The sequence below is a fragment of the Pyrus communis genome, chromosome 3, assembly GCF_963583255.1.
Source record: "Pyrus communis chromosome 3, drPyrComm1.1, whole genome shotgun sequence".
Taxonomy (NCBI): domain Eukaryota; kingdom Viridiplantae; phylum Streptophyta; class Magnoliopsida; order Rosales; family Rosaceae; genus Pyrus; species Pyrus communis.
The window spans coordinates 17,885,520-17,906,816 of NC_084805.1; the positions used below are offsets into that span (position 1 = coordinate 17,885,520).

Genomic DNA, 21,297 nt, shown 5'->3' on the forward strand with positions numbered 1-21,297 from the left:
AGGACTGCAACACGTTCGAGTTTTTCTTTCTTTCGTTTTTCTAAGTTCTTTTTATTCATCTCCGTTGTCCTTATTTTTATGTTTGTGTTTGCGGTCTTTTTAATCTGCTTTTCCCCAAATTTATCTTCAAACAAAGTATAGTCAATATAATATGCAATGCGTGGCCAAATATACTATGGCTGCCGAAAAGGCCAGTGTGTTGAAGCATGGGCAGTGTGACATTCGTGATTTATTTTTGGGTTAATTACACATTGTATCTTTGTATAGTGGTTTGGGATTAGTAGCAGGTTGGCCTTTTTTTTTCTCCAAATTTGACTAAAACAGTCCATAAAGTTACAAAATATTACATTACTGGCAATCGAGGAGGGTTTTTTCTTCTTTTTTTTTTGTGTTTTTTTTTTGTTTTTTTGTTTTTGCCTTATATGAACATTGGATTCGTGCCATGTGAGCCATTTTTCATCCCTATATAGATTGTGGAAATAATGTATTTGACGGATGTCCGAGCATTAAGAAGGAAGGACGCTTTCAGAGGTGAAAAGTTAATGGAAGTTATTGTGCGTAATCGATGTGAGTTATTGTGTGTAATCCATGGATATTCGGTTGGAAAATCATACCTATGCTATGCGGCAAGTCTACACTCCTTGGACTTTAAAAAACTTATGAAACTTAAACCACACATTCGGTCGGGAAGCCGTCTGTGCTCTTTGGACTTTAAAACTTAGCGAACTAAAACCACAATAGCTCTTGTTTGGAGAAAAAAAAAAGAAAAAAAAAGCTCTTGTTCTTATTCCTTCTCATATGTTGATTTAGTAGCTTCAATGACCTCTGTGGTTAGTCTTTGTGTTGCATGCGAGGTTTCTCTGGACGGACCTTGTGACCTGCGATTCCAATAACTTGTCGTAGCGATAACCTTCGTAACCGTCAATTCCCACTAGACCAAAGTAAATTAAAATTATTGTCCCCCTATTTCCCTACAAAAATGATCGATCGAACATTGAAAAATTCCGTGCGTGCGTTATCAAGGTTATGGTTTAATTAATAGATCAATGTGTTTGTTTTCAACAAACACAGATCAACGAGGAGGTTCGGTTTTCTTTGGAAAAGTTCTTATTTATTATGTATAGTGCACCAATGTAGTGTTTCTGTAATTACAAAATGTGTCCTACGACATGAAAGCCGTTAGCCCAATGAGACCGAAATGCGTGGTCCAAGAGAAGGAGATGACATTAACAGAAAATAACACATTAAGAAATAACAATTAACATGAAAGTTTAACAGACAAAGGGTCAATAGTGCAATGGAACCATGGTATTGTGAAGTTTCGTTTGGTGCGTATGATTGATTTAGTTAAATTATTATTGCGATAAGTACATTATATATACATATATATATGAAAATTATAATTTTGTTGTTGTTGCGTGTGAATGGTAAAGTGTATAGAATATAAAAAGTAGAAATTATCTGTCAACGAAATACACAGGTAGATGGTTTATGTTGCAGCTTGGCTCATATGTTGCCCTTTTCCCTGCACCTCACGTGCTTTTCACGTGAACTTGCAAAGCAAGTCATTGTCTTTCTTTCAATTTTCTAAATATATGAATTTAATAAGGACTAACGGAGTCAAACAATTGCCATAAAGTTATTTGACTTTGTTTGGCCGACAAACCAGATATTTGGACACCTTTCATGCATTCGAGAGAGAATATATAGACTCAACTACTCCCACCCATTTGTACAAATCCATCTGACAACAATATATTTAAATGTTCACGAAACGAGCGGTCGACGAATGACTCATTGTAGTTCAAGTGATTATTAAGATCCTTTCAACCCTCTATTTGAACCCAAAATGCTCTCATAAGCAAATGGCCCTCTATAAGAACATTCAACAAATATATATTTATGGAATTTTTGCTGCACCATAAGGTTCTCCAAGTTCATGCAAGAAATTTTGAACATGTTATTAGTTGATAGCTTCATTATGGTAGTCTACTCTTTCGAGGGTCGGAAAGCTCGCAGAGACATTTCAATCTCCCCTTAGCCACTTCGATTCACCAGCGATATGAATCAAACTTAGGACGTGTCGTGTGGAATATGAATCTGAAATTCGCCTTCAACCACTAGATCACCCTGTAGTGATTTAAGATGTTTTGGATGACGCCCTTATGGCTACTAGTAATTTTGATTGATTAAAAATAAATAAATTAAAAACTAAAATACTGAAAGCTAAATGATTATCAAACACTCCTCGTAGCTTAAACCTAAAGAATAGATACGTGACTAAATAATTGGGAATACTGATTTCAAAAGACTTATGAATATTTCTTTAATAAGCATGCAAAGAATCTCGCAAAAATACAACAATAATCAGATTTTTCAGATAATATCCTTGTTATGGAAACAAAAACTTTTTAAATTATTTCATTTAAATTGTTACTCTTAGCAATATTTCACTTTGGCTAATGTCCTTAAAACGTACTATAATACTTCCTCTCGTTCCGTCATGTGCTAATAGATCTTCATTGCTTCCTTGATACTCCATTCACTCTAACAGTGAAAAATTAACTCGTACTTTAATTCTACTATCTACTTGTGGAAGTGATCGAAAAGGTGGTTAGTCAGAGAGGTTATGTTTACCTAGATAGGTGATAAGGTAAAAACAACTATGAGTTTACTGTCCTAATACAAAGCTCGCTCCTAATTTTCTGAGATTTAGTTTCTTCAGCTCCAGCAGTCACTGTTAATCAGTTTATTAGTCGCGCTAATTAACAGATTTATGATATTTTGATTTTGTTCGTTACCCTGAACCTGTGAACCGACATTCTAGTGTAAATGTATCACTCCCATATACTAGCACTTGTGTTCGGTATCAAAAATCTTACCGCTTGAATATTGGTTGACAGGCCTTGAATATCGGACAATATCGTTAATTAGTAGCACCACCATATGTTGATTATAGACTAGAGCTTGCTCGGGTGGTGCTTTTGGACGACTGATAAGGAACTGGTCCTATGAGGTGGTTCCATAATTCTAGGAGAAATACTCACTACCTGGGAGATTTTATACTAATCATAGGTATAACAATTCGTACTTTGATGCCTATACTCATCGAAATGACAAGTACATCACCAAAAGAAATTCGGAAACTAGTATTGGTTAGAATGTCCCAAAGCCGGAAAGAGGAATTTGCTAATAATTTACTTTAGAATGGGCTTAAATTGAAGTCAATCTTTATCCTAAAGATCCAAAATGATAACTAGTGCATTTAAGAAGATTAGTGATATCAGGAACCAAACGTGAATGTCCCCCAGATGTTTCTTTTGTCGAGCGCTACCTCTTTAGCACCATGTTGTCGCTTAAGACAATTTTGGAATCTTGACGAAGTAACTTCAAAGGTATCCTAATAGATGATATGATAATGGGTACTGGCAAGGAATCAAAATCATTTCTGGTTTCCTATCTCGAAAAGGTTGGTTATGATGGCGTGAAAATAATGATGGGATTGATTTATAAATCTCTGCTGATACACGGTTCAATAAATTAGCCTTGCTTTAAGGCCATCAGCTTGTTTCAAATTTACATTTTTCCTTGGTAGGGAAGTTCTTTGCTTTAAGTCTAAAAGTGTTTGCCCAAGTGACCTTCTAAAATGTTGACAAGTCGACAAAACTGCCCAAAACTTAGGAAAAGTTAACATATTTTTTGTATTTGACGAGGTGGCAAGATTCAAACATTAGGCTTAAGAACCAAGAATGTTTACATCACACGTGTGATGAACGTAATACTGCCCAACTTATGCTCTAATACCAAACTGACATGCCCCAACCCGGGATGTCCATTAGGACTTCGAATCGAGTTGTGTTGGCCGACACCTAGAAGGTGACGAAGCTATAAAGTGTATGGATGTGGAAGATGTGAAATTTAACCTAAAAGTGCTTAAATACAAGAGTGCGCAGTGAGCGGGTATGAACTCATTTCACACGTGATGACAGAGCATAAGCACAGTACAGTAAAATAGGGTGAGAATTATATCATTAATGATAATTGCCTACACCAAGATTTGCCAATAATCCTCATCGGTATGAAAACTCTGCTACTAACACCTGGAGGGGCGAAAAATAAGGGTGACTAGCCCTAAAAATAAAGTTTTAATAAAAACCTTTTGAAAGTGTTATAACCCTTTGCTGTAAAACCCGTATAGTTTCCAGAAAATAGTACTACTACGTAGGTATAAAAACTAATGCACAAGAGCAGCAAAAACTAAAGTATGCCATGTCATAATATCTCATCAATAATAAATGTAAGTCAGGTGTGAAACCAATATAAAATAGTATGCCAATCGGAGTCACCTAACGTGACTTGTACGACTGGAACTATAGCTCATCAATCTAGGCTAGCACACGAGTCGGAGTCACCTAGTGTGACTTGTATGATAGGCTGGGTATAAATATGTACGCTCAAGTGCTACAATCACGCGAAAGCTGTGTGATAAATCGCCGGTCACTTATGAGTCGGAACCACCTATTGTGGTTTGTTCGACAAGGATGGCCCTAGCCCCGGGTGAGAACACTAATACCGGGGTGCAGCTATGATGAGCTCTAAATAAATGTGTGCATACCAATGCAATACAACCCATTCAATCACATAATACTCACTTGAAGCTTTACCTGAGTCTCCGCAACATCACACAATACAATTCAAAAGTGTAATAATGCAATATTTAAAATGTAACTTATTTACGACATGACAAGCAAAACATAGTTCCATATAAAAAATGTTTCTGGAAACCTTAAAGTTTATATATATATATATATATATATATATATATATAGACATACACTATAGAAAGGAAAAAAGCTCATTCACTTGAGGTCCGCGCTACAATTCCCTAGCAAGAATATCAATGCGTCACGAACGATCGTCGCGTAGAACAAATATCAATTCACAACTCAGAATTCTTATTGATAGAACATGTAACTTACGTAAAACACATCCCCAAGGACGTTCTAGAATGATTTGAAACCATTGACCAAAAGTCAACCGTCAATCGAAGGTCGACGGTAGGGTCCACAAACCTACGTAACTCGATTCGGAAGATCCGCAACTCAGATTTCTGATCCGTAATTTCCAAAGATCCATATTATGCTTTGAAAACATCATACTAAAGTTTCATTACGACCCAACGGTTGGATCTCCGCCAATTGCAAATTCAAGTGGCGGTCAACGTTTTATTTTATGAACTAACAAATCCAATTCGGGAAGATCCTTACATCGGATTCCCTATCTGTAACTTCCTATGATCCTCATAAATTATGTACTATAATGTATTAAAATTTGGTGACTATCCAACGGTCGAATCATCGATTACTATAATAATCAAGTGGTGGACCTTAATGGAACTAGGTTCAAACGACGGAAATTCGTCAATAGGACTTCACATACAGAATTAGAGAATCAAATTTAGCCTAGAAAAGTCAGGAGATGCCTCGACCCATGCGCCGTCATACATGGCAGTCGGCTGCCCCAACTAACCAAAAAAATCAACTAATTTTAAAAATTCTCAAATTTCACGAAAATGAAGATCTTATTGAGTAGAGCAAGTTTCATACATGCGGCCAAGTCCAATTTGACTGGAAAAAAAGCCTCAAATTACTAGGAACCCGTCAAAAACCCTAGAAATGAGTGGTTTTGATTCGACTCCAAACAAGCTCCAACACCCCAACTAATGCATGGGCTTTGTTCCTAACGTTGAGGAAAGTCTATTAGTGTTGGTGGTTGACAGAGTCAGCTTCATGATTGTCGAATTTCAGCCGTGGCACCTCGGAACCCACAGGTTCCATTCATCATGGAATCAAGGCTAAATTTAATGAAATTTGATTGGAAATGGAAGATGGGAGATCATGGAATGTTTTCCAAGTCGTGGATGGCGGCGACTTGACGAAAATACCGATGAAAATCACGTTGGAATAACGCAGAACGGGTCAGGTCAACAAGGAGGAACTGGGTCAAGGGTGATCCGGTGCTCCTCCACTATCTCATTTCCCTTCCTTTCTTCTCTCCCCCATTGGTCACTCTTTTCTCTCCCTTCTTTTTGATTGGGTGTCCTGCCCTTCCTTTCTCTCCTTTATATTTCATATCCACCATCCATCTTTTCTTCCCTTTAATCTGGGCCACACACGTGGCTTTCCAGATTTTGCTCCAAAAATCTGGAGCATTCCAAAAAATAATAAATTTACAATTTTTCTTTCGACTTCATTCGTTAATAACTCATTCGTTATAACTCCAAATTACGTTCCGTTTGCGCCCATACATTCGTAACGATGAGTACTACGAGGATAAGCCAAGAAAATGGATCTTACATGACTTGACAAGGCGGTCAACAAAAGTCAATGCATTTGCCTTGAAGGGCATTTTCGAATTTCACATTTTAAAATTATAAAAACTGTAGTTTTTGAAGATGGGTTGTTACAGTTAGGATGGAAAAAAAAAAAATTGTAACAACATAATATGGCAAAAAAAGAAAGAAGCAAACTGATGTAACTATAAAAAACCCTTTGGGGCCAATGTGTCCAATGCCATAACATCGTCTACGACATTTGCCACATTTTCCTTTATCTTGTTTCGACACATACATCGATAGTTATGAAACTAATAACGTATCTTGCCACTTAATACTATAATTTAATAGTATTCTTTTTTACTTACTCAGATCTCGAAACAACAAATGATAAATAACAAGTTCATAGGCTTCAGATCTTGTAATATACTTTTTCACTTTACTCGATCTCGAAATTAACAAATGACAATTCACTTGATCTTGAAATTAACAAATGACATGTTTGTAAGCTTTTCTCTTAAATCTTGTAATATTCTTTTTCACTTAAATTATGTTATAAATGACAAATGACAAGTTTGTAAACCTTCAAGTCTCAAATCTCGAAAATGACATCTTCATAACTATTTTTGAGTCTCTGACCCTAATATCCTACCAAAAACCCCAACAGGATCCTCTGTGGATCCTTTTGGTGAAGATCTTGAGGATTCGTGAATCGTATTCGTTTATCGTACATCGTGCGATCAATTTTTATCAAGTATTATTTGTGTGTAATTTTAAATAAAAATATTTAAAATAATTTATGACCGCATAATGTACGATGAACTGACCAAACTGACGAATCTTTAAGATTCTCACAAAAAGATTCTCACAAAAAGGATCTGGCGAAGATCCGGATTCCAAAAAACCCTTTGTATCACAAGGATATCATTGGAAAAATATGGAACACGTAATGTTAAATTAAAAGTTTAGATAAGTTAAACAACCATCTATGTTCTATCACCTCTAAATTACAAAATTAAGCTAATGAAGGAATAGTTCTTTTTTTTTAGTGCAATGATATATTTTACACTAAGAAAAAGAAAGGAATTCGACTAAACCATACAATAAGTAACCCTATTTGGTATCAAATTAACTATTCACGAGATTCGAAACTAAAACCTCTCAAAGAATAGTTAGAAAACCAAAAATGCATCACAACCTTCCACACAAACCCTTTTATTTACATCCTCCTCATTTCCTTCCTTCCCATTATTATTCCATTTTCTATTATTCTCCTCACTTTCCTTGCCTTTATTCTCCTCCTCCTCCCCACCACCATCTTCACCACCGAATACTCCTTTCACCACCGTCTCCACATCAATTTTATTTTCAATTCCGTCCGTAACCACCGCCGGCGCAGTTTCGGGGATGTACGGCGGCCTCGAGATTCGCAAAACTGAGTCCCACTCAACCCCTTTAAAGAAATCGTGGCCCTTGATCTCCACCGATCCGATTCTCTGCTTCGGGTCCTTCTCAAGCAAATTTTTTATCAGATCCCTCAAAGCCGTCGTTTGGCCTGTTAGTACAGGAGTTTTTGTCAGTATCCGATAAAACGTCTCTTTTCTGTTAGATCCCCGGAACGGCGTCGTACCGTACAGCATTTCGTAAAGAAGCACCCCGAGGGACCACCAATCGACGCCGAAGTCATGGCCATGGCCCGATACAATTTCGGGCGCCACGTACTCCTCCGTCCCAACAAACGAGTTCGACTTCTCGGACAAATCCGAACCGGAGAGGCTTTCCGAGTTGACGCGCAGTTCGGGCGGCGCCACCGTTTCGTCCGGCGAAATCCCCGAGTTGCAGAAGCGGTGGAACGGCGAGCGCCGCTTCTTTTGCACTGGGATTGATTTTGCTATGGAATTTGATCTGATCCGATCCGATTGAGCTGATCGAGGAGGAGTCCTTATCGGAGAGAGCTCCGTGGAGAGATCGAAATCGACGAGCATAATGTGACCGCTCTCTTGGATCATGATGTTCTCCGGTTTCAAATCTCTGTAAACCACTCCTAATCCGTGCAGATAATCCAATACCAGAACCAATTCCGCCGCGTAAAATCTGAAAAAAAAGGAAACGAAAATCCGAATTTAATTTTCTCGGCAGCCAAATAGAATTGAATACATTAATTCGAGAGATCTTTGAGATTGAATTACCTGATGACCTCATCGGAGAACATCCTCTCCGTCTGTCGTTTTCTGAGGCAATTGAGATCGCGGCCGGGGCAGTAATCAATGGCGTAGCCGGCGAGCTTCTCAGTGTCGAGAACGCCAAGCAGCTTCGGCAAGAGCGGGTGGTCAAAACGACGTAGTACTTGCTGCTCGAAGCTGACTCTCCGGTACTCGCTGCCGTCACTCTTCGTGTCTTTACTCCTCCGCTCGATCAAGTCCTTGGAAATTACCTTTAAGGCCATGAGCTCCTCCGCCGCCTCTTCGCCCTTCACCAGAAACACCACGCCCTTGGCTCCGCGGCCCAGCACCGAGATCACTCTCAGGCGCTGGAAATCCAAGCTGGGAACCGTGACGCCGTCGTCTTGGTTGGCCATGGTTGAAAGCCTGTTTTGGGTGGCAGCTGTGCAGGGAGCCAGAGACCGAAATTTATAGAAGCCTTAGCGAGGAAGGATTCAATTCAAGGGGCGGGGCCCATACATTGGCTTTTACATTTTTTCCTCTTCTTTGCATGCTGCTGTTGGTGTACGTGGTGCGCTGTGATGCGGACACGTATGGATATTTCCTGGGTGTGTGGTGGCGTGGCGGGATCGTGCGGTGGTTTACTGTTTTGAAGCGCGGGCAAATTTCTTGCGCGTTGTTGAGGATGACGTCGTCACTGAAATATTATTGTTTGGGAGATTTTTCTCTTTTATTTTGTTGATGTCTTGGAGAGGAAGAAACCGGGGGCAGTGAATGTGAGTCCGTGATGCGGTCTTTATTCCAGAAGGCGTGCGGTGCAGGGAATGTTTTGGTTCAAACTGGTGGCGAACGATAAATTTACGGTGCTTACGCGACTCTGGTTATTGAAAATATTAAAATAAGAGAAACAAAAATCGAAAATCAATTCCCAATTCTAAATTCATCCTCCAATTTGAAAATGAAAAACCCTAACCCAATCCGAAATTCAAAAACCCTAAATCTTGAAAGAGAGGAGTGGCAGACACAGCGGTTGAATCGAGATGTTGGTTGAGAAATGATGGAGCTTTACGTTGTAGACTGAAATGAAAGGGATTTTCATCGAGCTTTACGGTGGTCGACTACTAGCTAATAGAGGAATGAGTGGTGGAAGGTCGAGAGGGAAAGAGAGTATGTACAAGCCGGAGGTGGAAGGTAAATTTGGTGGGACTGGACGATGAATTAGGTGGGAATGGGCGATGAATTTGACGGTGCGGTGTCGTGGAAGAATATGAATTTGGAGGTATGCTACGATCTGATGGTGTGGTGTGTGGAGTTGATGGAGAAGAAACAGAGCTAAAGAGGGTGGGAGTCACGAGAGAGTGTCAGAGAGTAGAGGGCTTGGTTTTAAGTGAGAAATATTTATATTTTTATGAGCGATTGAGATCTAATCTCAATCAAATCAAACGGCCGCATATATTTCAATTGAAAAATATAAATCTATCTCACTTAGAACCTTTCCAGACGTTCATAAAATCAAACGGTCAATCAAATCAACCATTTGGTATTATCGAAGAAATGGCGTCGTGGTCCCGATCCTCTTACCAAGTTCCCGTAGTTGTTTGATTCTGGGTACACAACGGTGCAGTACTACTAGGTTCGATTTTTTCAAGGTCGGGTTCGACATTAAGGGATTGTGGTTGGAAGTTGAAGGTGTGCTGAGTCAAACACACTACACATAAAAATGGGTGAAGTGGATTTGGTTGGTGATGGGATTTTTTTTTTTCTTTCGGTCTTAGGTTTGGTTTGACATGCAAGATTTTGGATAATTTCTTATGGGTCTTTTGGTGCAAAAAAGTTTTATGGACAACCATGTTCTATTACGGTGCTCTATCTACAGCTTATTTATTAGGTCGTGATAGTTTATTAAAATTTATTTTTAATATAAATTTTAAATAAATTTCTTTGTATTGGTGCTCCAGAAATTTAGTTGTTAACTCCAAATTTTTATATTTTAAAAAGAAAAATACTTTTATCAGGAAGTGAAAGATTTGGTATAAGAGTATATAAGATATAGTCATCATTACATTTCCATTTAATCTTTTTTTATTTTATTTTATGAAATACGATATTCATTATATGAGAAAGAAAACGTACATGCAAAGAGGATAGGGTGCTAACAATGGATCTCGATAAAAATCTTGCCAAAAATTTCAATCCAAACCAAGAAAAAAAGAGTGTTTCACACCTCTAAGTTAAAAAGTAACACTATCCTATAAACGAAAATCAAATATTACAGCATAAGGTTCTTCAAACCAAGAAACCTGAGCATCCAACATTAAGCCCAATCTCACAAGCCGATGTGCAATCTTGTTTGTCTCACATCAACCAAACGTGACCTTCCAATTCAGAATAGACATCAACAATTGACTAGCATCTTTCAAAATATTCCCAAAGGTACCATTGCACGGAGTTGCCGCATCATTTTGAAGAGCATTGATAACCATCATTGCCTCCCCTTGCACTTCCAAATAAGTTACTCCCAGGTCGTGAGCAAAAAGTACTGCTGCCCGAGCAGCCATGATTTCAGCCAGCACTGCCGAGCAGACCCCTCGAATTTTCATTGCTGTAGCTGCCACAAAGCACCATTATCATCTCGAATCACCACACCAATACCCCCTAGCTCACCTAACTCATCCCACGTGCAATCGAAGTTGCATTTAAGCCAGCCCACATCAGGTTTCTCCCATTTTTGAGGGATTGACGGTCTGCTGCATTTCTTGGAACCGTGCAACTTCCTATATCCCTGCAGCGAAGCTTGGGATTTGCAATTGATATCAACCTGATTCAAAGCCGTACCATTCCATATCAAGATCAAAGCTAAGTCAAAGCTTTGATGGGCAAGTAATCTCGCCACCTCTACCAGCCACATACGAAAACCACCATAGATATGCCTTTCCGTCCTCAAACATAATGGGCTGGAGAACCAGATAGACGCTGATCTTGAGCATTCCAACAACGCATGTTCAACACTTTCCGTGTCTCCATCACAGAAAAGACGAGTGTCAGTCGTGATCACCTTCCTGCTCTTCAAATTTGCTCTAGTTGGTAGGGCATTTAGACAGTACCGTCATACGCATATTTTAACCTTCTTTGGTACACAACATCTCCACAAAGCCTTCCACATATATTTTGACTCCCCATTCAATACAGAGCCAGTTGATCCATCCCCACCTATATTTCCACAAGACCGAGCTACAGAGTAAGCAAGCACTTTTTGTCGAAAACACTCCGTTCTTCTCCACAACCCAAATTAAATTATACGGTGGCTTGAAAAAACTCAAGGGGATACTCAAAATCAACTTTGCCTCTTCCTCAAAGAATAAGCACTTAATTAATCCACATTTCATATCGGACACATTCCTCATCCACCATCAGACTATTCACTGTAGTATCATGCTCCACGCCGACAGGAATAGGACTTAAAACCTTAAAGAAACACTCTGGGCAGCCAACTATCCCCCCAGATTTTAATCTTTGTACCGTCCCTTACTCGCCACCTATAACTAGAGGCGGCATTTTGGACCTGACCCGTTAATCCGATCCAACCCAATCCGTTGAAATCAATATTATGGTGAAAACTTAATGGGTTGGATTGTTAACGGATTGATCTGTTAACCACCTGTTATTTTACGGAGGTTCACCCCGCGAACCCGTTAAGACCCGTTAATGAGGATGCTTATGTAATTTCATTAAAATAAAAACTAATCCTTATTTCCTTCTTAAAGCCATGCTCCTCCCACCGTCACTCCTCCTCTCCTCCTCTGAGCAAACTGCTACCTCCCTGCGGTTTTGCAGAAACGTAGCTTAGGACCCAAACCACCATTCTTATCCTTCGCGGCTCTGTACCACACAGTTTCACCGTTGAGTTCTCCCAGTAGCTGAAGTGTCGCAGCAGTAAACGTTTGATCTGATCATTGTAGTTCATCATGATCTGCACCTCCTTGGTCCCAGGGATATGATCAAATGAGCTTGATGGTTTAGCAAGTGTGAGCCCAAGGATTGGAAGAGAAGCATCATTGAACCCTCCTCCAAAATAATTTCTACATGATGTGATTGATTCATATGCGAAATATTCTCAAACTAGTGTTACGTTCTAATTTCTAACTTCTACCCGTTAATCTGTACTTGGAAAAAATATGCAATTGTGTTTGAGTTACTTTTGCAAAATTAAAAATAAAATAAAATAAAATATTGTAAATGGATGTTAAAGGGTTAAATATGTGATCCATTAGCTTAACAGATTGGATTTGAATAACTCGTTAACTTAACAGGTTGAATTTGAATGATCCGTTAACTTAATGAATTAGTTAAAATCAACCCAAATTCAATAAATTCAACCCGTTTACAGGTCTACCTATAACCCCTTCGAATAATCACTCGAGCCTCTGCCATACTTCTCCAGCAATACGAGGCATTTGTCTCTTCACGGAGGCTTGCAAAAAGTCTGACGTTGAAAAAAATCGGCTTTGAAAACGCGTGCAGCAGGAGAATCACGTTGTTGGATGAAACACCATCCTAGCTTACCAAATAATGCAAGGTTAAAAGCGAGAGGTCATTAAACCCTAAAATCCCCCAACCCCGCCCCCCCCACCCCCCCCCCCCCCAAAAAAAAAAAACATCCTCCCTCGCTTTTTGCACATTTTACTCCACTTCATTCGATAAATTTGAGGTTTGCCCGATTCACGGCCCCACCAAAATTGAGCAACATTTGACTCATTCCATTTTATCTTTTATATCGCTGTAACTCTTTTATGATATTTAGTTGAATTATCCAAAAGAATCGTAAAAGGTAAGTTGTATATTGTTATGGTAACTCTTTTCTTATCTTAAAAAGAAAGACAACTGTTAGCAAATAATTTCATAGTTGCCACATTTAAGTAGACTCACCAGTCCGGAACATTGCAACCTCTTACTTTATTTTATTTTATTGAAAAGCCGTAATTCACGTTCTTACTATTAAATCACTTACTGTAGTTAGATTGTTATAATAGTTGAGACCTTTCATTTTAACTCAATGCATTTAGCATTTAAAAGTCATATTTCCGTCGACAGATTAATATTTAATATAAAAAAATTCGCTCCTATAATCTTTCTTAGAAGATGAGCAAGCGGTTTGTCATCTACTACAGTAATTATGAAAAATTCGTATTTCTTCCTCAAGTATTACTTCGTATTATCTATAATTTAAATTGCGATTGGATCATTTGGGAGAAAAAAGTCCGACCGCTAACTTAATACATGACACGTAATGTGTTTTATTATCTCATGCGGATAAGCCGTAAGCGGCACCCCCTTGACTCCATCAATTTATAAACAAAAAAAAAAAAACTCCGGTATTTTGGTTTCGTTGTCTTTCCCAGTTTCCGAAACGTTTTGGAAAACATGGCAAAAACAAGCTGCGCAATTAGCTCTGACTCTACTTGAAAAATGGAGGCCCGAAGGCTCGCCATTATCTGCTCCCACATCCGACCCGGTTCGGTTCTCGCTCCGACCCAATTAGCTCCCGTTTCCAGGTCCAATTGCGATTCCGGTTTGAACAGTAAGCAGTGGCCCAGTGGTTCCGACGAGGGCAATAGCGAAAACGGCTGCGTTTTCTGTAAAATTATTCGCGGAGAGTCACCGGCTTTCAAGGTTTCTATGGTTCTAATTAAACTGCATTTTATTTAATTAATTATGGGGTTTTCATGTTTTAATTATTTGTGAAATTTTATACTTTGCAGCTCTACGAAGATGATATTTGCTTGTGCATATTGGATACGAGTCCGCTGAGTCGTGGGTAAGGTATCATTTATCCAATATTTAATTTTTCAATCATTATTTTTCTCAATTTTCTTGCTTTTCTTGTTTTCTTTGTGCTGGAATTTATGGTAAATTTGTCCCAGTTCATTCAATTTCTTTTTATAGTAACACGATATTCTAAACTGCTCTAATTGACGGAGAGGTGAATTCGAACTTGAGTGTATGGTGGCGGGCTTATTGGCATTTAATGGATGCTTCTAATTTTTAACAGTAGAAATGCAAATGTTTTGTGTCAATTTTGCCAACATTTCTTTTGTATTGCAAGTAAACACTGCATAAAAGAAAGAAAGAAAGAATGCAATTGCATCGTCTTTTAACAATGTTTTCTTTTCCACTTGCTAAATTTCCGTACTTTTGCTCGTGCAGGCACTCTCTGATTATCCCCAAATCTCATTTTTCTTCGTTGAAAGCCACACCCCCGGATGTAAGTATGTCTTACAGATGCAGTTGGTTTGTGAATTGTTACTAGATATCAAGACAGAAGAGTATTGCTTACTTTCATATGTTATGCATCGGATGAAATGATGGGATGAATTTATCTGAACATTATTGATTGATTGGACTGTAATTTTCTCGACATATCTCCGATAAGTTGTTTAGATATTTGTACTTTTTTCTGCAAATCCTGTACACGCGTTTCTGTATTTGTTGTGTAGTGTTATAATGTTTCACGAGTCCGAATGAACTTGCTCTGCAGGTGGTAGCTGCAATGTGTTCAAAAGTGCCCTTTATCAGCAGTGCAATCATGAAAGCCACTGATTCTGGTATGTCTTCAAAGTCATTTTCTGGCAATGCCGTATTGTAATTTCTTTTGGTTCTCAGGTTAAGTACTCGATTAGCCATTAGGATGTGCTGAAGTGGCCCTTATACTTCAAAGATATTTTCTTTGACATCCTTGTTCACAATTGCATATTCGGTCATACCTACCTAACATTTGTTGTTATAAATACTTAACACAGTACGCTCTAATTATGCAGATTCGTTCAACTTGTTAGTTAACAACGGTAGAGCTGCAGGCCAAGTTGTATTTCATGTGAGTCATTATAATTTCCGTTTTGAATTTCCTTCTGGCTAAAGCTTATAGCAGCATGTACATTCGAAATGATGCATCCTCTGCCAGCATTTACTTGTGGTTATTGTTAATGGATGATAGTATTGTACCTTTCTATCCAGTTATTTTGTTATTTAACACGAGCAATGTGCTAAGCTTTTGCTAATCTTGCTGTGTAACACGGTAATTTCAGACTCATATTCACATAATACCGCGCAAGGCCCTTGATTGCCTTTGGGCTTCTGAGGTATTTATCATTCACAATTTTGCCTCTTTATACGTGAAAACTGTACAGTCTTGAGGATATAAGCTTGATACTAATATATATGAACTCCACAGAGTTTGCGGAGGCGGCCCCTGAACTCAGACCAGGAAGCATCTCGACTTGCAGATTGTGTTCGAGAGCAATTGTCAATATCAGACAACTCCAAAATCAGCCAAGGGTGAAGGATCTAGTCTTACCGAAAACTAGGTGCACATTTCGTCCGATCAAAATGTAATTTTCAGTGTACAATTATGTGCAATATACATACTTTAATTCTTTGGAATGTTGTATGACTTGCAAGTATTACTTGTTCCATGTCATATAGAAGGCTGAGCTCACCAGTTTACATAGTGTTTCTTTTTTCCTTTCAAAATCTGGACATCAAAATAACAATGAATATGATATGATTTCCTTTTTCTTTTTCCTCAAGTTCGAGAACAATGGTTTATTCAGAACGAAAGAAGCACGAAACCTAAAAACCAGGAAACAAAAGCGTAATCTCAATATCTGTCCCGCACCAACGCTGTTCTTGGTGCTCCAATCAAACTTCGAAAAGTTTCCATTGATATGTTTTTTCCACCTAATTTTTTAGGTGAATCAGGCTTCTAGGATAACAGCACACCCTCGGACTTTGAAAATTTTCCATTGATATGTTTCTTCCACCTAATTTTTTTGGTGAATCAGGCTTCTAGTATAACAGCACACCCTCGGACTCTAGAAGTCCGAGGGTGAATTTGTAGGACACAAGATTCAAGGAATCATTTCTTAGATCCTGGAAGTACCGAAATGTACCTCCAAATATGCAGCAGTGTAACTGTTGTAAGTCTTGGACATATAATTGTAGCGAGAAAAGTGTATGTTGGGATGAGGAGTCCAAAAGAGTTCCTCTTTCTTGAAATCGAAGGAGATGGTACGATAAGGGTTTCGTCCAACCTCATCATCTTCATTTACAAGCCAATGCATGTTTCCGCATGCAGATGTTTTACTGACACTTAACTCGCGAGGAGGAACTGAGTCTATCTCTCGCCACATGCTAGTGCCCAATACATAAACTTGGGCAACCACATTCATACTCAGATCTCTGTGTCGTGGATGTAGGGACTGCGGTGCTTTTCAGAAAACACGAACAATCTTATAGGTGTTGGACATTATCAAATCACATACAGAACCTTCTGAGTTTCACGTTGACGAATAAAATGAATTTGACATCAATTTCTATTTTTTGAGAGAAAAATCCTAGGGAAATCAAATTTTTAGACCATGTTTTGTAGACCACATGATGTGTTCATTGATGATTCAGCTACTTTTTTTGTTTTTTTTAATGATTTAAATTAATAGTTCAACTATCAGTCATTGCATTATGTAGTTTACAAAAGATGATCTAAAATTAAAAAATGCTAAGGGAACTCTTTCAAAGTGAGATTATCTGACATTTCATAATTTAAACATCAATTTTTATGCTAATATATAAAACATTGTGCTAAAAATACGAATATCAAAATATTTATAGAGAGTTCCACGTTTTAAAACTCTTCGCATTTCTCTCTATAATTTGCATCACCCTGTTTGGGATCAATCCCAATGACCAACTTTTAATATCCAATGATACTGTCATGAAAGAGTCAGGGCATTGGCCAGTCAAAACCAACGCTAATTTAGTTTTATTATGGCACTTTCAAAAATATAAAATTCAGCAATGAAAAATTAATAAATAAATAATCAAAATAAATAAAAAGGACAATCTTCCAATTAAATTTGAACTTGCAAGGGAAGGCAAACAAAAATCCAATTTAAAAGAAGTCACAACAAGTCTTTGCCTTCTCAGACCCCCCTATGCGAAACGTCTCCGACTCCCTCTGAGCCTTTGAGGGTTTGCCTTTGCCTCTCTTCGTCTTCGTCTCCCTCCATTTCGCGCTTTCGCCCAGAAACTTCTCGAACTCTCCTCCTTCCCCTCCATTTCCTCTCTCCGCTGCCAAAACGTCGATTCGCCGCGCCCGCATTCGCTGAAAACACCATAGGAAACAATCAATTTAGGAAGAGGAAGGGGAGGACTGATATGGCGCCGAGTCTCGCATTGTCGACGGCAGAGAAACTCAGGAAGGACGGCAACACTTACTTCAAGAAAGATCGATTCGCGGCCGCCATCGATGCCTATACTGAGGTATTATTTTGTTTCTGCGATTCGCTCCTCTCGTGTACTTTGCGTGTGTGGAAAATTGTAAAGGTTTGATCTTTGTGATTGATGATTTCGTGGTGTTATTTTTTGGCATTTGGGTTTTGAAGGCAATCACTCTGTGCCCTAATGTTCCTGTTTATTGGACGAATCGCGCTCTCTGCCATCGTAAGCGTAAGTACGTATGACCACCTTCTCTCCCTCTCTCTCTCTCTCTCTCTCTCTTCAGTTTTCGTTTTCCTTATTTGTTTCTTGGATTTCATTAATGGGTTTTGAGTAATGCAGTGATTGGACAAAAGTCGAAGAGGATTCTCGGAAAGCTATTCAGCTTGATCACAATTCAGTTAAGGTAAATTCTGGTGTTTTGATTTTGTTTTGCGCCTTTTTCTATAAATGTGTTTCTAGGATGTCATCTGTGACCTGAAAATAGAGATGTGAGGTCTTCGGAGGAGTGAAATTTTGGTATATTGATATATTCTTTTGTGTATCGACTTGAGTACTTGTGGTGGTGCTGCAGAGAGTTGTATTCATTGTTAAATTCTGATAAATTGATTGTCTGCATTTTAACGCATGGAGGTCGGGTCATAAATCGTTGGCCTACATTACATGCACGGAGACTTTGTCTGTTTGTTTCCTCTTCTAGCAAACCATCATTTTATGAGTTAGATGCTATTTATACAATTTGAGCGCATTCAAGTGGCGAAAGACGTTTAATAACAGTTTTGGATCCAGATGCATAATAGGAATTTTCACCAAGATGATAGCTTGAAAGCATGGGTTCCTTCCTTCTATATGCCTTGTGCTCCTGACTTTTCCGGTTGCGATTATGCTTTTAGAATCATTGCTTCCTTGTCATCTTTTTAGTGCAGTACATATCTAATCAAGCTTTGGACACATGAAAATATTTTTGTTGCATATGTTGCGTGTATTCCTGTACAATATTCTCTGAGTCTTGCACATTAACCTATTATCTTCTGCATTAATGTGCCATTTTCCTTTTTACTATTGAATCATCATCGTGCCGTTTAGTTCATTGAAAATTTCCTGTGTGACAGGGTAACTATATGCTGGGGCTTGCTTTACTGCAGAAGCAAGAGTATGCTGAGGGAGTTAAGGCACTCGAGAGGGTAAGAAGTGCTTTTGGTCTAGCATACTCTTATCATGAGCATTGAGAAAATTTCTCTTACTATGCCTCTTTTCAGTATATGATTATGATAGAAGAAGAAAATGGAGATCCATCAAACTCACGATATTTAACTTGAAAGTACATGTATCTAGTGAAATTATGAAAGTTGCATAACGCACTCAGAAAAATTAAATACAACTGAGGATACTTTAGAATGATTACGGTTTTCTTGATCTTATTGTGAAAGTTGCGTAATCTAATATTCACAGAAAGAGGGTTACGAGAGGCTGTATTATAGTTGCATCACAATGATGCAACTGATATTCACCACTACGTTTCTTGGAAGTTATTTCTTCTTGTTTTGAAGGCCTTGCTCGACATGCTTGTATATGATGTTTGGAAAAATTGAAAACAGGGGGGAAGTCAGGTGTCTTACAGAAGCATAATCAGTCAAATGGCACTAGTGCAGTAAAATCTTCTTCCTGATTTTATCATAATACTTGATATATTCATTTTTTTCATAGACATTTCATACTGCTTTTAAAACCTTTACTTTCGATATAGTTGCTTACGACGTAGATAAAATATTTGAATTCTACTGAAATTTTGTTTGAACATCCTGTACAGGCTTTGGATCTTGGGAGGGGTGCTAATCCGGAAGGTTATATGGTAGAGGAAATCTGGCAGGAGCTTTCAAAAGCAAAGTACATGGAGTGGGAGGATACATCGAGCAAACGATCATGGGAATTGCAAAACTTGAAGTATGTGTGCCCTGTTCAGGCCTGTGATGTCTGAAAATGTTTTCAATATTGCATAACTGTTGGTGTTCGTTTTAAAGGTAGCTGGTTCATAAAACTTGTTTCATGTCTCAGAGAAGACTGTGAGACTGCTCTCAAAGAGAAACATGACGCTCTTCAAGTTGAAGGGTTTTTGGATGAAGTTGCTACTACCTATATGAAACAGTTAGAGGCGTTAGGAAGAGTGTTTGAGAAAGCTGCAGAAGCTGACACGCCAAGTGAGGTCAGTACATGGTTTTCTTGTCTTCCATTCTCAGTTACTTTTGTTGTGACTGTAAAAAAATTTCAGGTGCCGGATTACCTGTGTTGCAAAATAACGCTTGATATATTTCGTGATCCTGTGATTACTCCAAGTGGGGTCACATATGAGAGATCAGTGATCCGTCACCATCTTGAGAAGGTATAATATCTTCATATTGCATCTGCTAATACAAATGCCTTCTCTACGCTATGTATATATTCACAGTGATCTCTGGCCTTTTGTTTACTCTATATACCAGGTTGGCAAGTTCGATCCAATCACACGAGAGCCACTTGATCAATCAGAGCTAATACCAAACTTTGCCATAAAAGAAGCAGTTCAAGCATATATACAACAGCATGGTTGGGCCTACGGAACATAGCGAAGGTTGAATTTTATTGGAAACTTGGAGTGTCGATAGTTGTTCTAAAACATGCAATGTACCAAATGTGGCAGAGTGCAGTGTCCTTTTGTGTTTTTAATGTATGGTGTGACCTAGAATCATACTGAAGGTCTATCCTCTTTGAAATTGTACATATATTACATTATAAACCAGTTCTTCACTTACTGCTGGTGTAGATCAGTTCTTCACTTACTGCTGGTGTAGATTTATGTTACTTAAAATTGTCGTGGTTTGTGAATTCGGTTTCTCTCTCGGACCTCAAAACGGGTTTTTCTACTACGCATCAATGTATACGTTCAATCACAAGTTATATTTGAATCTTTTAGATTGAACTAATACATTGATGCATTGCGGAATCTCTGCTTCAAAGTTTTTTCTGTTTCTCAACTAAATCCTTTTTCCATTTAGTTGGTAGTGAGCCCAATAGGAAAAGCCTACAACCTACCTAAAGGGCCCATACACCAGCAAGCTTTGTTCAATTTTTTTTTGTTATAAATTTTTAACCTTATTTCTATTATTTAATTTTATTTTTAAGATTTTAAATTATACATGTTTTATAACTAATTTTATATCAGTTAATGAATATTTTTTTTTTTCACATAAACAACGAATGTACAAAAATTGTATACTTTTGGGATCACATAGACAAAATTGGCTAAATCTAAAAGACAGTGTTATGCCCTAGAAGTTACTTTGGTCATTACATTTTTAAATTTAGCCAATTTAATCATTATATAATACCGAAAAGTGGACAATTTTCATGCATTTCCCCTATTTTCGTATATAATGCCATTGTTGTTGTTAATTGAAATGGTTATTAGTATTAGGAGCAAAAACAAATTTTACATCAGAATTCTATACGTGAATTAAGTCAATTAATAAAATAATACGCCTTTGTTAAGTTTAA

At 38.2% G+C, this 21,297-nt stretch overlaps 3 protein-coding genes across 3 annotated transcripts; 2 read left to right on the plus strand and 1 right to left on the minus strand.

The window, feature by feature from the left end:
• Positions 1-7,340: 7,340 nt before the first annotated feature.
• On the minus strand, positions 7,341-8,916 carry LOC137730203 (serine/threonine-protein kinase OXI1-like). Its single transcript, XM_068469274.1, has 2 exons — positions 8,524-8,916; positions 7,341-8,428 (listed from the first exon to the last, which is right to left on the minus strand). Exons 1-2 carry the CDS (start codon positions 8,910-8,912, stop codon positions 7,507-7,509), a joined length of 1,311 nt encoding a protein of 436 aa, XP_068325375.1. The 5' UTR covers positions 8,913-8,916; the 3' UTR covers positions 7,341-7,506.
• Positions 8,917-13,850: 4,934 nt separating this feature from the next.
• Positions 13,851-15,994, plus strand: LOC137729562 (adenylylsulfatase HINT3-like). The gene is made up of 7 exons (XM_068468536.1): positions 13,851-14,166; positions 14,256-14,311; positions 14,701-14,758; positions 15,032-15,098; positions 15,312-15,367; positions 15,579-15,632; positions 15,725-15,994. The coding sequence occupies exons 1-7, from the start codon at positions 13,963-13,965 to the stop codon at positions 15,830-15,832; spliced, it is 603 nt and encodes a 200-aa protein (XP_068324637.1). The 5' UTR covers positions 13,851-13,962; the 3' UTR covers positions 15,833-15,994.
• A 1,415-nt stretch (positions 15,995-17,409) lies between these two features.
• LOC137729660 (E3 ubiquitin-protein ligase CHIP-like) lies at positions 17,410-20,625 on the plus strand. Its single transcript, XM_068468660.1, has 8 exons — positions 17,410-17,811; positions 17,934-18,001; positions 18,109-18,172; positions 18,879-18,950; positions 19,577-19,710; positions 19,822-19,969; positions 20,036-20,146; positions 20,247-20,625. Exons 1-8 carry the CDS (start codon positions 17,707-17,709, stop codon positions 20,367-20,369), a joined length of 825 nt encoding a protein of 274 aa, XP_068324761.1. The 5' UTR covers positions 17,410-17,706; the 3' UTR covers positions 20,370-20,625.
• Positions 20,626-21,297: the final 672 nt, after the last annotated feature.